A 15,281-nucleotide genomic window follows, 5' to 3' on the forward strand; every position below is an offset into this window, starting at 1 on the left:
CAGGTCAGGTATCAGCTGCACGCGCCGGGCAGCAGAGGGAGCGCGAGCGGGGCTCGGTTCCTGTCTCGCCCCGGTTGCTAGTGATGATGATGAAGGAACGCTGGAGCTGCGCAGGCGCACCGCGCACAGTCTCCGGCCGGGTTTCCATAGTTACCACACAATAGGAGACGGGACAGGGGGCTGAGTGAAGGGGAGAGAGAGGGACGGGAGCGGAGAGGGGAAGAGGAGGAGGAGGTCTGCAGAGCCGCTTGACTGGACACACCGCTGCAAGCTTTCCCCAGACAGACAGGAGCTGCTGGACAGCCTGGCGGACACACAACACGACAGAGATTTAATTGATCGTTTATTAATTGCCTAATTAATTCGCACGAGCCTTCTTTGTTAACTCGCACACACTGACATTAAAATGCCCAGTTTCCTGTTTTCTCTTTAGTCCACCTTCAGCAGAACCTCTGAGAACAAACAGTATTTGTTCTCGTTGTTTTTCTTCTCCTCCTCTTTCTGTTTCACTGCCAGATAAAACCACAGTTATTCACTGCGAGCCTTTCCATACAGTAAAGGTGACTCTGGAGGGACTAGGCAACAGAGACATAGAGACCCTCCCTCTTGATCCCCTCCCTCTTCAGAGTTTTGGCCCTCTCTCTGCGCCTCTCTTCCTCCTTCTCCCTGCCTCACTACTCCCTCCTTCTCCCTCCTCCTTCTCCTTCGCCAGCCTCCCCCTCCCCTCTTCTCTCTCTCTCTCTCCTTATGCAAATCACGCCCTCTCCTCTCTCCCTTTCTCTCACCCAACGTGCATCCCTCTCTCTGGCTCACCCCTCCGCTGAAAAAATTTGTGACTGTAAGAACAGAAGAGAGGGGCATTAAAAAAAAAGTGCAAGTCGTCTTAGAGGAAGAGGGGGGAGTAGGTAGGGTGGGAGAGGGGTGGGGGGCAAAAGAGAAAAGGGGGCGAAAGGGGGTGGGGAAGAGGCGATGGTACGCATCAATTTGTACAGTCTTCAGTTGGCACCCCTGTATTTTTCCTACAACGAATAGCAAGAGATTTCCTCTGCATTATTGTTATGATCGGAGCCCGTTGCAATATGAGCCAGCACGAGTCTCTGTTGACAGACGACCGGGCTCTGAGGTGTACGTGTCAGCGTGCAACATAAAACGACAAAACAGGGAGAGAAAGGAAAAGAGAGAGTGAGAGGAGTGGGAGCACGCATCGCTGGATATTATAGGTAAGGAGAAGGAAAATGGATGCTTATACTTGTGTGTTTGGAGCTATTCCTGCTGGCCACGCTTGTGCTCTCCCTCCCATTTTTTCTCCCCTTCTTTGTGCATTAATGATCATCCTGCGTTATGGCTAAATTATGTCCCGGTGAATTAATGTGAACTGAGCGCACGACGCGCACCCACATTCCAGCGAGGAAAAGGGAGAGCCGGTGCGAAATGCCATGATTCGCCATTCCATATCATCTTTCCTTTTTTTTTTTTTTTTTTTTTAAAAGGAAGATATGTGGAGCGTCTGGAAACAGCACTGCACAGGCATCCATTCTGACTGGGGAACATGTATGTGCTGCTGAACACGTCTCTTCCCCCCGTCGTGGATGGTCTGTGAAGGCAGACCATAGAGCAGCTTTGGCCGGTCTCCTCTGCATGTGTATCAATAACATTAGCAGCAAGAAAGAAGAAAGAGTCGTTGCAGTGCCCCGCTCGCTGGTGATGTAAGCAGAGCAACTGCATGCTGCTGCTTTGCATCACATGCAGTGGCCAATTTGTTGATAATATACGTGCTGTGTGCATGCATGTGTGTGCATGTGCGTTAGGAGGGGAACTTGTGGTGTAAATGCAGTTGTTTTCCGACCACAACTGAGGACTTGCCAGTGGACCACAGACAGGCCAGTAGCTGCCACCTGTAACTGAGATGCATTGTGTGTGTGTGTGTGTGTGTGTGTGTGTGTGTGTGTGTCTGTACAGAAACCCACCAGGCAGGCTCTGAATGCTTCTACTTCAGTGTCATGAACTTCGTTGTGTGTGTGTGAATAAGGGGACTGTACATGCACACAGCACGCACTGCATCGCCTCTAAATATGTGTGGAGAGTGTGTACAGTGATGAAGATTTTACTCATAAAACTGAATCAGTCACTGCAGCATGCACTAATTAATGCATAGCCATGTGTAGTGAGGCTGCTACGGGCTTTACTTGCTTTAAATAAACACACATACAAGCGTATTTACAGACTCCACGCCACAGCTCTGCTAACTACTCTTTTTTTCTTTCTTTTCATCCAGCGGTGTGCACTATTTATATCCTCATTCAATATACATGAGCCATTTTTTCATCATAGTGGTACATGAATGGATGGATTAGTCGGGCCCCTGCGAAGTAGTCTGGCTATGTTGTCGATCAAATGGATAAAAGATCTTGATAGTGTGTGTTTTCCCTAATGGTTGGCTTGGCTGGATAAATAAGCATGTGATTCTGCTGGCCATAACCAGGTCATGTGGGTTAACCACAAGTGTCTGTGGGTTCGGGCTGTTGTTGTGAAGGTGGAAGGAGGGAGGAGGGGGGGTGTGGCCGCATATTCCCAAGATGTTTTGCTGGAGTTCTTCTGCAGACTGCGATCCGAAGTGAAGTCTACCAATCAGCACCTTTTCTGCTCTGCATGTATTATCAGTCAGGGTGGGTTAACCTATTGTGCTGTTAAGGTTTTGGGCTGCTGTGGTGAAAACAAGGGTGCAGAGGCTGTTTTGAGTCCAGTGGAAAGCAGTTGTGCTGATACAGTGTGAAGCATGCTGGGAATTTAAATGTGGTAACTGGGCTTTTGCAGTTGTAAACTCAGATGTTTTCAACAATGTCACAAATTCCTGAACCCTGCGCTCAATGATGATACCAAATCTTGCCATCATTTCATGAACTCATGTTACTCAAAGCCTTGTGTTCTCATTAGGTTTTCCATGTTTTTGTTTATGCTTCTTCACAGGTTTTGGTAGCTCTCCTCGTGTAGTACAGCCCAGTCAGTAAGCAGCTGGAACCAGTTCAGTCTCTGCAATGGCTTGTGTTGTAAAATGGACGTTGTAAAGAAGAAATAATGAAAACAAGGACACACAAAGAATCGGTATGCATAAGGCCTATGTCTGCTTTCCATGATGATGTCAGCGATTGTGTACCTGCCTAACTCTTGATTACTGCTTCCACATTATAATTAGTTCAATATGTGATCAAATTTCAAAATGGCCAGTGTAACTGAGATATAAATTATTTATTTGGTTGCGAAAGGCCGTCTAAAAAACAGATTCCACATGTAAATTTGATTTTTTTCTTTTACCTCCCTCCCTTCTTCCCTGTATCCTCCTGTTCCTCCTCTCTATTTCCTCCTCTTTTATTCACTACATCTTGTCGTCCTTGTTAAATTCCACCTTGGATTGAACGAGGTTGACTTCCCTTCAGCCTGATTTAACTCTGTGTTTGCTACAATCACTTCTTTATTTCTCCGTGCATACTGCGATGTTCCTGTATAATTGTCCAGTTTTAACACTTTCCCCACATGCCACATTTCCTTCTTTCGCTGCACTTTGCTTCGCAGATGCCCATGCGCAGTGGGCGACGGCGGGGGGCAAGTGAGGAAAGAAGGGGCAGACGCCCGCACCCCAGCCCCTCTCGCCCTGAACGCAACGACAGACAGACGGTTAGACCCCGCCTATCTTATTATCTCCTTTCTCCTGTCACTGTTTGGGCCATATATTAACGTGTACGTGTACATAATGAACAATAAAGGCCTTCCTGTGTTTCTTGAATTTTTGTGTGTGAATGTGTTGTCAGTGAATGAGTCATCCCTGTGATTGCCATAGATGTACCCCTAGCAGTGTCAGAATTGTTAGAGTCTGTGTTTTACACCGTAGCACTTTGAAATCTTTGATGTTTCATGTTTGACACTCTTGTGTGTGTGTGTGTGTGTGTGTGTGTGTGTGTGTGTGTGTGTGTGTGAGAGAGCGTGAGTGCATGCAAGCGAAGCTTTGTTCTAAAAACAGACCTAGGCCTATTAGGGATTCAAAAGCGTCACTACAGAATTAAAAGTCTTGTGTTGTTTTAGCAAAGAGGTGCTGGTGAGGAATTGGCTGGAAATCGCTTCAGTCGCAGATCACAAGGGCATGATTCATCAGAGAGTGAGGGGGAGGAACTTGTGTCTCCTCCAAAGAGGCAGAAAGTTCAGGTTTGTGTTACATTTCATCAACTTGTTATATAAAGACCTAATACAAAGCTTTGATTTAAATGAATCACCTAAAAGGGGACGCCTCAAATAGATATATATTATTATTTTCTGCCATCATGTAGATAGCAGATATTACAGTTTAACTTTTTACCTCACCCTCAAATCATCTTTTCTTGTTAGGATTCAGCCCCTACTCCAATTCCTCCAACATCAACACACTCGACTGACAGCTCAGCTCCTTCCACTGTCCCACCTCCAACCTCAGTTGCCAGCCAATCCCGTGAGAGTGACAATGAAGATGGCCAATCTCAGGGCAGCAGGAGTTCAGTTGTAGGGAGCCTGGCCAATAGCAGTAGCAGTCTGAGCAGCGGGAGAGATATAGACCAGGACAATCGTTCCTCATCCCCAAGTCTTTCCGCTTCCCCTTTGGGCAGCCTGGACTCTGACTCTGATGGCCCCGATTCACCAAAGCAAGGAGACCGGGAGAAAGGTAAAGAGGGGGGCGCAGGGAAGGTGACAGGAGAGGATAGGAGAGTGCTGCGGGAGGGGAGGGGTGAGGAGCCCTGTGGAGATGGAGAAAAGCGAGATGTGGATGCAAGAATTGAGGACTGTCCATCTCTTAAGCCCCCCTCCACTCCGTGCTCTTCCTCTGGACTGACTCCCTCTCTCCGTGGAGCAGGAGATTCATCAAATGACAGCAATAGTGGGAGAAAGTCATATTTCTCCCTGGACTCTAAGCTGATGTGTAAAGTTGAGTACAGTGGACCGACCAGCGTTGATGCTGCGCTAAGCAGCAGAATGACTTGCAAAGCCAGCACACAGTGCGTGACCAAGACAACTATCTCCGGAGGAGATTATTCCCATAACAGCCCCAACATTCCCCATTCCCTGCCCCCTCCACTTCCTCCTCCACCTGCCCTGAAGCCTTTGGAGCTTGGGGCACAAAACATGCCTACTGAGGTTAAGGCAGAAAGAGACAAAATGGAAAAAGGAGACAAACTTCTGGACAAGTCTCAGTCCACTCCACCTTCTCTGTTGCCACAGACTGGTCCCCAGCCTCAGTCCCAGTCTCAGCCTCAGACCCAACCCTCCTCCCACCCTCACCACTACAGCTCCACCGGCTGGCAGGGTGGCACGGCAACTGGTTGCCAGGCTAGCTGGGGCTACACCCGTTACCCTGGCAACCACCACCCACACCAACCACAGCACCAGCCCCCAGTTCAGCAGCAGCAACTTCCCTCCGTTTACAACCCTCCATCCTCTCGCCACTCCTCTTCCCACCCCTCTTACCTCCCCCACCCTCACCCCCACCCTCACAGGGAGTACCTTCCCAGGTATGCTGGAGGGGGAGGAGACAGAGAGAGGGGGGGTGCAGGAGAGAGGGAGAGGGGAGTGAGGGGGGAGTGTGGGGGGAGGGAGATCAACCGGGAGTTCTCCGCTCCGATTGGCAACAGTAGTAACAATAGCAGCGGGGCAAATAGTAACAGTCCTTGTGGTGGGATGGGTGGGCCCAATAGCATCCAAGGCAGAGACTTTGGAGCGCTGTCAGTCAGTCAGAACAGGGAATTCCAAGGTTCTGGGAGAGATGGACCTAACTTGGGGCCAGAAAGAAGAGACTTTGCTCCGGCTTTCAGAGACAGGGAGCGTGAAAGGGAGCGTGAAGGAGGAAGGGAGTTTAATCTGCCAAACCAAAACCAGAGTAGAGACTTTGGCCCCAGTGGAGCCAGTGGGGGGCATCCCAGAGACAAAGATGGGAGCAGATGGGGTGAGTTTGGGGGCCAGACGAGAGACGTTGTGGGGAGCAGTAACCCTAACAACAACTCCATCCCACAGGGAAACCCCCCAAGTTCAACCAGCGGGCTACCTGTCACCCCCATGCTGAACCGTGACCCACCTGCATCTCCCCAAAACAATCCCAGTCACACTACTCATCCTTCCCTGCCGCCACACCCCCACCCACATCCCCCAAACTCATCGAACCGGGACTTACCTCCTCCCATCGACCAGGCACAAACGCCCTCCTCTGGGGCGGATCACTTTCACAGGGAGTATCCACCCACCGGAGGAAAAGACTTCCCTGCTGGTGCACCTCCTTCCACTGGTACAAATCGGGAGTACCTAAACTCCCCTGGAGTAACTCCTAACCTGGGACGAGAGTATTCAGGGCCCGGGGGAACGCAGCACCCCCACCCACCTCATCCCCACTACCAATCTGGGCCTAGAGACAGAGAGAGAGACTCAAATCTGCGAGACACTTCTCTATACCAAAACCGTGGAGGCCCAAGTCAACCCCCTGCACTCTCTCCTTCTTCCTCTTCTAGCCATCACGGACACCCTTTGAATGCTCCTTATCCCCCTCCACCCCCTCAGCCCCCTCTACCCCCACCTCAAGCCTCCCACACCCAACCACCCCCCTCAGGAATGGCACCCAATGTACGTCCTCCACACTACCAGTCTTCTGCCCAGACTCCTCCGACACCCCTTTCTCCTTTACCCAGCCCATCTACCAATCAGATGGGAGCTTTCTCATCTTTTCCCCCTGGCTCCTCCTCTGCAGCCAGCATGCCGCTTCCAGCGACAGGTGTGTCATCTAGCTGTTCGCCTGGATGCCGCCCTTCCTCTTATCATAGCACTTTGAACAACCACCCTCCTTTCAGTGGATCTTACCACTCTAACGGAAACAACAGCAGTACTATGGCCAGCAGCAGCAGCAGCAGCAGCAACAGTAGCGCACCCAACAGCAGCAATACCAATCCACAGTCACTCTCGCCTCAGAATGTCTCAAAGGGACCTCCACCCCTTAGTAACTCGGCCAGCAGCAACAACAATGGCATCTCCACACCTGCCTCCAGTTCTTCGCTCCCTGGTGGAGACGGACATTCGGATTCAGGCCCGCCTCCTACACCGGTCATTAAGGAAGAACCAATAGAAGACAGGGAAGAAAGTGAAAGCCCACAACCTGTGATGAGAAGCCCCTCGCCTGAACCAAAACCTGTAGACATTCCTATCCACGCCAGCCAGTCAGCACGGTAAAGTCAGCCTAATTGAGATTGTAAATGTGTACACTCCCTGTAATTAACAGCAGCGATAATTGTTACGATGGTGCTGCTGACTCCTGATGATTGTAATAATGATGTACTACATCGGTGTCTCTCGTGACTCTAGGTTTCACAAGGTCCTCGACCGCGGCAGTGGGAACTCCTGCGCCCGCAGCGATGTCCTCTTTGTCCCCCTGGATGGCTCCAAACTGTGGAAGAAGAGGAATGAGATGATTGAAAGGGCCCGCAGGGAGGTGGAGCAGAGAGCCCGAGACCTGCGAGAGAAAGAAAGGGAACGAGAGAGGGAGCGCGAGCGTGAGAGGGAGCTCGATCGGCATCTACAGGTGTGCACATTTCAGGGTGATAATCATGTCAGATGTAATGGATTTGATGTCGTTTAAATTGGTCAGTTTAATGGGAGGGGAGTAAAGCAGACCAAAGCACATGTGATTTACTGTCTTCTCCTATTTCCTCTTCAGCAGCAAAAGGATGCCAGCGCTGCTGGAGGAGGTCGCCAGGGCTCCTCACTCTTCTTTCCTTCCTCAACCTCGATCATCCTCGACCCTTCGTCTTCTTCCGCTTGTTCCTCGGGCAACCCCCATCCTCCTCCTCATCCACAACATCATCACTCACATCCTCATGCTCACCTTCCTCCGACACACCATCTCCACCCTACTCTCTCCCACTCTATCCCCCACTCCCTCCTCTTACCATCCATGGGTGGGTCACCAGCAGTGGTTGGCGGCCCTCAGGGGGCCCTGGGAATAGGTTTAGGAGGACCATATTTAGGCCCTGACACCCCAGCGCTGAGAACTCTGAGTGAATATGCTCGCCCCCACGCTATGTCTCCACTTGGGGTGGCAAGTCGTGCCCCGGCACACCACCCACAAGTTCATCATGGTCATCCCCACGTCCACCCCTCATTCTTTCTTCCTCAGTTTCAGAATCATGCTTTAGCTCACCCACACCACTTGCCCACTGATGCAGCTACTGCAGCAGCCATCTTGGGATTTTTGTATGGTGGCAGCCTGGAAGGTGGTCCAGGTGTTGGTGGTCACCCGGGAATGGCAGGGGGCCCAGTACCTGGAGGGATTGGGGGTGCAGGATTGGGAGGTGTCGGCTTTCCTCATGCAATGGCTGCACACCGAGATCGGATAAAGCCAGGATTTGAGTTTAAGAGTGATGAGCGGGTTTACCCACCAGGGTCTATACCTGATCCTGCAGTTCTTGCTCATTCACATTCACATGCTCACGCCAGTGCCCATGCGCATGCACACTCTCTGCTCCTTGGAGGCAGTGCAGCGGGCAGTAATGAGGTATCAATCTATGGCACTCCGCCTCCACCAGCTCCACTTGGCCCACCTCACCTCCAGAACCCAACTCTGGCCCCTGTAACTCGACCTCCCAACCCTCCTGCTCCACAGTCCCTGTTGAATCCACCCCCTTCATCTCTGCTCCCACCCACACTCCCCTCTCACCCTTCATCTGCTCCCCCGGCTCCCCCAGCTGCCTCTGCCGCTCCTCCCCCGGCTCCTCCTCAACCTGCCCCACCGACCTCCAACGCTACCTCACTTCACCACCCTGTCCCCCATTCTTCCTTTCTCGGCTCCCTGTCCTCTCATCAGCCACCAGCCCCTGCCCCGGCCGCTGCCCCTGAGACCTACCCCACTCCCACTCGCTCTCCTGCCTCTTACGAGCGAGAACGGAGTGGAGAAAGAGAGCGGGAGAGGGAGAGGGACAGAGCAGCTCTGCCGGCCTTTGGGGACAGAGAGCGAGAAAGAGAGAGGGAGAGAGAAAGGGGAGGAAGTGTTGGAGGCGGAGGAGGAGGAAGCGGAGGAGGGGGAGGGGGAAGTGGAGCCAGTACAGGTGGAGGAGGTGGAGGAGAGAATCTGGGGCGTCTTCAGATGCTAAATGTGACGCCTCATCATCACCAGCATTCACACATCCACTCACATCTTCACCTGCACCAGCAAGACACAGGTACCCACTGCTACTAACTATGCAATTGTCTATACCAACTCATCAATCTTCAGATTTCACAGACGTGTAGCTCAGAAAATTCCTGGAGTCAAAAGTTTATCTTACAGAACTTGTTACAGGAAAGGATAAAGCTGGTGATGTTCTGTAAAGCACAGACACCAATAAAGAAGAAAGCCAGAGGTTTTCCGGTGGTAGTTTTTTGGGGTTTTTTCCCTTGCAGTAAATGTGTCTAGCCCAGAACAAATGCGCGTTTTTAAGAAAAACTAAAAATTATATTTGTGACCTATTTTAAAAGATTTCCCTCTTTATTGTACGAGTACATCTAAAATGGGCACGGCGCTGAAAAGTGTTGACCGAACACACTGATGGTTCTGCTCATTGGATAAACAAAAGCCTTATCCTTTAACTCCAGTATAATTACTTTTTGTATTAGTTTAGCTCAGCGCTGAACACAGCTTTTCTGTGATTGCATAGTTTTCTCTGAAACATCTGACCATTGTTATTCAAAGACATTTGTTTTATCAAGAGAAGTAAAGAGATGATTGTGCACTCAGATCTCTGTTTGGGAACAACAAGGAGCAGCTCACCCATCTTTAAATCCAAATTGTACATATTGACATTTGGAATGCACACTGACAAGTTTATATCTGGCTGTGATCATGAAGTTTCAGGACTTTTCTCATAAAAAGAAATCAAAATATATAACCAAGTTTGGCTATTCTCCTCTTTAAGGTCGTCTCTGTGTGAACTGCCTCTAGCACTGCTTCTATAGTTGGAAAGTTCCTAGGAAGTCTTGATTTGACCGTTTGCACTGTGTGCTCTGTGAACTCGAACCTTTGCAAGGAGCAAACATCTACTTTTGTGTCAAACCGACCCGACTTTCATGTCGAGGATCGCCCCTAGTGATTAAAAGCCGAGTTTGTGGCTAAAACGTGAAGACCTAGCAGCTGTTTTCAGTGGGAAAACCTGCTATGTCGAAGCTCAAAGGTGCGCAACCAGGAGCATGCTGATCATTTGAATTAATTACTGTGGGTGAATTCTGTTGTAACATCCTGAGGCATCTGAGGGAAAACATTTGGCTGAAACAGCCTCGATTATGCGTAACATCGTATGCAGGTACACAGCTTAATGAAAACATATTGTTTTCTTGGCAACACCACCACCAGCCCACCACCAGATCTAGCCAGATTTGGCTCCTTGTGAACTTGCCCAATTCTATAAAAAGAGATCCAGAGCTTATCACAGACACATGGGGTAGTGCTTTTGAATATAGATGACCTTAAAGGGGGGATTTAAATCAATATTAATGAGTCTTTATGGGCGGTGCCAGAATGTCATACGACAGATTATATTATTACTAAAGTACGAACTCTAAAGAAAATCAAACTTTATTTGTACTTGTCAATGTTTGTAAGGCTCTTAAGTTCACGTTTTTACCCCTTTATTGAATAAATGAGCCTAATGTCACAGTATCAGTAGTGACAGCTGCTCTGACTTAATCTAAAGCTTTTAAGTGTTAACAAACAGCGCTATAATGCAGCAACAATAATCTCCTGTATTTCCTATTACATCACTGGCATCCAGCGGCGGGCGGGGTTCACCCCCTGATGGACCCGTTGGCATCGGGGTCTCCATTGGCACGCCTCCCTTACCCAGGAGCCACACTAGGCACCCCTATCCTGGCACACCCCCTCACTGACAGCGAGGTGCTCCGCCAACAGCTGTTCGGTGAGGAGAAGGCTCCTCGTCCATGTACTAGTTCAGTTTTCTTCTCTAAAAACACCGTGTTGAAAGCTAAAGAAGAAACATTTTGACACTGGCGGCGATGAATGATCCCTGTTTTTCTTTCTCCCTTTCCCACTTGCTGCTGCGGCTGCTCTTTCCTCTCTGTTTTGGTGACAGGTGCTCCTTTCCGTGACTTGCCCCAGCCTTCCTCCCTCACCGGCCCTATGTCTGCAGCCCATCAGCTCCAGGCCATGCAGCAGGCCCAGAGCGCAGAGCTGCAGATCCAGAGACTGGCCCTGGAACAGCAGTGGATCCATCATCATCACCACCACTCCCTCACCCAGGATGAGTATTACAGGTACAGAGGCTGTGCATCCACTGCAGCTGCCAGTGTTTGACTCTAACTATTCAATTTTTTCAGATGATTTGTAACACAATAACCACTTAACAGTATAAACTTTAGGCTCTATCCTAATTACGACAAATATTAATACAAACCATCCTTAAATGCACTTCACAGGAAAATGTTGAGGTCACAGTGATTCAGCTGTAGAATCAGGTACGACAGCAATGCTACAGGCCTGGCTGCCCTTCTCTGTTTTCATTTCCTCATGAAGGTCAGGCTGCTTGGTTTGGGGTCAGCATACACTCTATTTTACCAACATTGTGGGTTTTGAGTTCTTGGCTGCTAGCTTTTTGTAGCCTGGTCTCTTTGATAGATGCTGGTGAAGTGATGTTGTGTTAGCTGGAGTTTATAGTTGTTCCTGGCCCGGGTGCATTTTGCACTTTACCGTCATGTTCATGTTCTTTAAGTAAAATTAAAGTAGCTCATTATCTCCAGTCCTCATAGACCACATACTGTTTTCTCCTTCCACACGAACTGTGTAGCACAACTGAGCAGGAAAAGCAAATGTTGATTAACTTTTTTTTAAATCGGAAAAAATGATGCAGAAAATTGAAAAACAGATGGAACATAATTGTTCGATGAGTATCGGGTTGATTAGGGAAAGTGTGATTACTGACTTTAATACAATAATGTGCTACTTTTCTTCACTGCGGGTAAATATAATTTAATTACAGTGCTGTGTGACACCCAGCACTGCCTTGGGTGGTGGTATCCTTTTTTGGCTTGACCAACAGTCAGACCCTGAACACAGCTGGGTGGCTGTCATATAAGACAAATGGAAACCGAGTCTTTGAACATATAGGAAGCCAGAAGCTTTTTATTCATCCAAATATGCGCTGATAAATATGTTCTGATATAATGACCACTACTGTTACTGAGGCACTGTTTTACAGACTAATCCATTGCTGAGCCTTTAAGCTTTATCTTCTGTATATTTAAAATTAACAGAAAAAAATACTACAGAGTACTATCTTTTAAGAAATGATTAAAATTCCTTTACATTTTTTTTTTTTGGATTTAGAAAGGACCTTTGGGTGGTAACAAAATGCTGCAAAGTCTGTGTTACCTTATTTTAATTTTACAGGTTTTCTTGGTATTTCTGATTTACTGAACACAAACCGGGTTAAAAACTGTTACAATGCTGATAATTTTCCGTGGAGCCACCAGCCCTTATTAGTCTGTTCCACTGGTAGGAATCTTTAAATCTACGACTAGGCTTTGTCAAAGTACTGTTCAAGCTTTGAAGACTCCTATGGGTGGAAAACAATTAGAATTAACTCCATATGTCAGTTTGCAATAAAAATAAAGCTGTTTCTTTTATCCTTCATTTTTTAAGAGACTGTCTTGCATTTTATCACCTTAAACAAATAAATTCTGAATGCAGGAAGCAATCTTCCTGAATATACTAGCATTTCTCTCTTTATATTTATATTTAGTTTTTTATCTGTTGTTCCCTGGTCGCATTCATTAATACACAGTCCTGGTAAAAAGAAACTGCATCCTCAATTTAAAGGATACATCAGGACGTAATAAAATTCACCAGAAGCTTTCTTATGGCTTCCATAGCAAAAGCGGTTAAGTAGCAGCTTGGAACTGCTAATCAAATTCACTTGATTAATTGACGATCAATGAGTGTGGCTGTCAATAAAAGCAGAAGTTTTAGCAGATTGCTGGTTTGAAGCATTCAGGTTTGTGTTAACACAAAGCCAAGAAGGAAAGAATGAGCAGTGATCTTAGTCTGTTAGTCTGGGAAGGGTTATAAGGCCAATTTGAAGTGCAACAAATTCACCCCAGAGTCAGAGAAACGTAAAAAAAACATCTCAGACTCTATAGGCCAAAGTGAGCAAGTTAAATGTTAAAGTTCACGACAGCACAATTAGAAAAAGAACAAGTATGGCTTGTTTGGAAGAGTTGGCTGCAAAGCTGCACCTGGATAAACCGCAAGATTTCTGGAACAATATATGGCCTAATATGCCATGTTGTTTTCCTACTCAAATTTAGTAATGTCTTGATATGTAAAGTCTTAGAAGTTAAAGAGAGTGTACTTTCTTTTGATCATCACTGTAGTTGGTTGTGTGTTGGGGCATAGGAAGACCAAAATCAGTAAAAATGTCCCTAAATCTGACGTTTGGCCTCACACGTTGTTTGGATGTGTTCAGTAGCAGAAATCTGCATGCTACATTTTGATCTGCCTCTAAACAAGACTTGATCAGGCTGACTCTACAAACATCACTGATGTTATTTTTGTAGATGAAGACCGAAAGGAAGTTTTAATCACGGGGACGAGTCTTTGAAGCGTTTTCCGACACACTTGTGCCGAGATGAAATCAAACCTCCGTCCAATACCTTAGGTTAATGCACTCATTCGATTCCTCCTCTCACTTTTTAGTCACCTGAAGAAAGAGAGCGACAAGACCCTGTGAGGGAGGGGCACCAACAAACAGCAGCATGGAGAAAAACCAAGGGAGAGTGTGCGCAAGAAGAGAACACATACAGCGAAACAAAAAAAGCACTGAAGACTCCGAACAGAGGTCGGACTCGTGGACAGGGAAATCGCAGAAGGAAACGAGAAGATTTTGAAGGATTAACAAAAGAGGGAGGAGGGCGTGAAAACCTTGCACAGAGTCCCCGCGAACGGCACCAGACTCCAGCGCTTTCCTGCATAATGTTGTTTTGTATTGTGCTCTGTACAGTATATTAGACGGGGGCAGCAATAGTGAAGTACAGTATATGTAAAATACTTGATGCCAGAAGGAATGTGTACATGAGTCCCTTTTATGTCATTGCATGTAGCTATAGGCGCTTATTCTGAACTGGTGGAACTTTTGGTTCTATTTTTAGTAATTACCCCCTCCTTTGTATCTGAGGGGCGTTCAATATGCATGAGACCAGCATTTTAGTGTTCTGTTATGTTTACGATCAATAGCATTGTTATAATGATTAATGTTGTCCGTTTGTTGATAATGATATAATTATATATACAGCACATATTATTTGTATTATTTTTTTACATTTTCATGGTATGGCAGTCAGTTTTTATTTTTTACGTTCAATTTAACTTGTGAAACAAGATGCAAAGGAAGGCAAAAAAATCTGGAAATAAATTATAATCTTTTTTTTTTGCTAGTTTCTCGAGTGCTCGTGTGTGTGTGCACTGTGCCCCCCCTCAAACCCCACCTCTGCTCCAGCTCTTACATTCAGAGTATTTCCCCTGTCTTTGTTTTATACAAGTCACTCATGCACAAAGCATATCAAATTCTTGATATGCCCCCCCCTCTCTCTTTCTTGCTCCCCTTCTTTCTCTTCATCGCTCACTCCCTCCCTCTCTTGGTGAGTGTGGCTAATAGGAGACACATGGGATGAGTGTGAGACATGGGAGTTGAGTCGCTCCAGTGAACACCAGCCACCCTGTAGAGTGAGCATTCCTTACTGCACTGTAAAAATGAAGAGTAGGGAGAAAAAAAAAGATATAAAGACAGAAATGAAAAGAAAGGAGGAGCTGTGAGAGTGTGATTTACGGACACTGCTGAAGGCTGGGGGCTGTGTGTGTTCTCACCGCGTCCTGCCAGAGGAATCTCCTTCAAAACGGATACGGATCAGTGAATACGTCCTTTTTACGTCAGGCAGACTCTCTGCTGGCGCACGGAGCTGCTCAAACAAACTTCACGTTATCGCAGCCTTTAATATTTTTACTGATGTGCTCTGTCTAACGTGGATCCTCAGAGGCCTCAAATCTGCCTCCCTTTTGTGCAATAAAAGCTCCTCGTACTGTTGTGGCACTGACTGATGGCCTTATGATGAAATATATATATTGTACAGGCCATTCTGTTGAGTTGGTATGTAGGTTGTGGGCCATTTAAAGTCACCTTGAATAAGTGTGTCAGTGTAATGTAAAGTGATTTCTAGCAGGACAAACCTGATTTCCCCCCCGGTGA

General features: G+C 47.4%; 1 protein-coding gene across 2 annotated transcripts; it reads left to right on the top strand.

Moving 5' to 3' along the window:
* The first annotated feature begins 952 nt into the window (after positions 1-952).
* Positions 953-14,468, top strand: atn1 (atrophin 1). Of its 2 annotated transcripts, none has more exons than XM_026185210.1 (10): positions 953-1,220; positions 2,968-3,102; positions 3,571-3,672; positions 4,078-4,197; positions 4,378-7,226; positions 7,363-7,579; positions 7,715-9,215; positions 10,800-10,967; positions 11,118-11,298; positions 13,736-14,468. In XM_026185210.1, exons 2-10 carry the CDS (start codon positions 3,076-3,078, stop codon positions 13,767-13,769), a joined length of 5,199 nt encoding a protein of 1,732 aa, XP_026040995.1. In that variant the 5' UTR covers positions 953-1,220; positions 2,968-3,075; the 3' UTR covers positions 13,770-14,468. The 2 variants fall into 2 exon arrangements, with proteins under 2 accessions (XP_026040995.1, XP_026040996.1); XM_026185211.1 differs by having other exon boundaries at positions 10,800-10,943.
* The last annotated feature ends 813 nt before the right edge of the window (positions 14,469-15,281 follow it).

Source organism: Astatotilapia calliptera, chromosome 11, assembly GCF_900246225.1.
Source record: "Astatotilapia calliptera chromosome 11, fAstCal1.2, whole genome shotgun sequence".
NCBI classification, from domain to species: Eukaryota; Metazoa; Chordata; class Actinopteri; order Cichliformes; family Cichlidae; genus Astatotilapia; species Astatotilapia calliptera.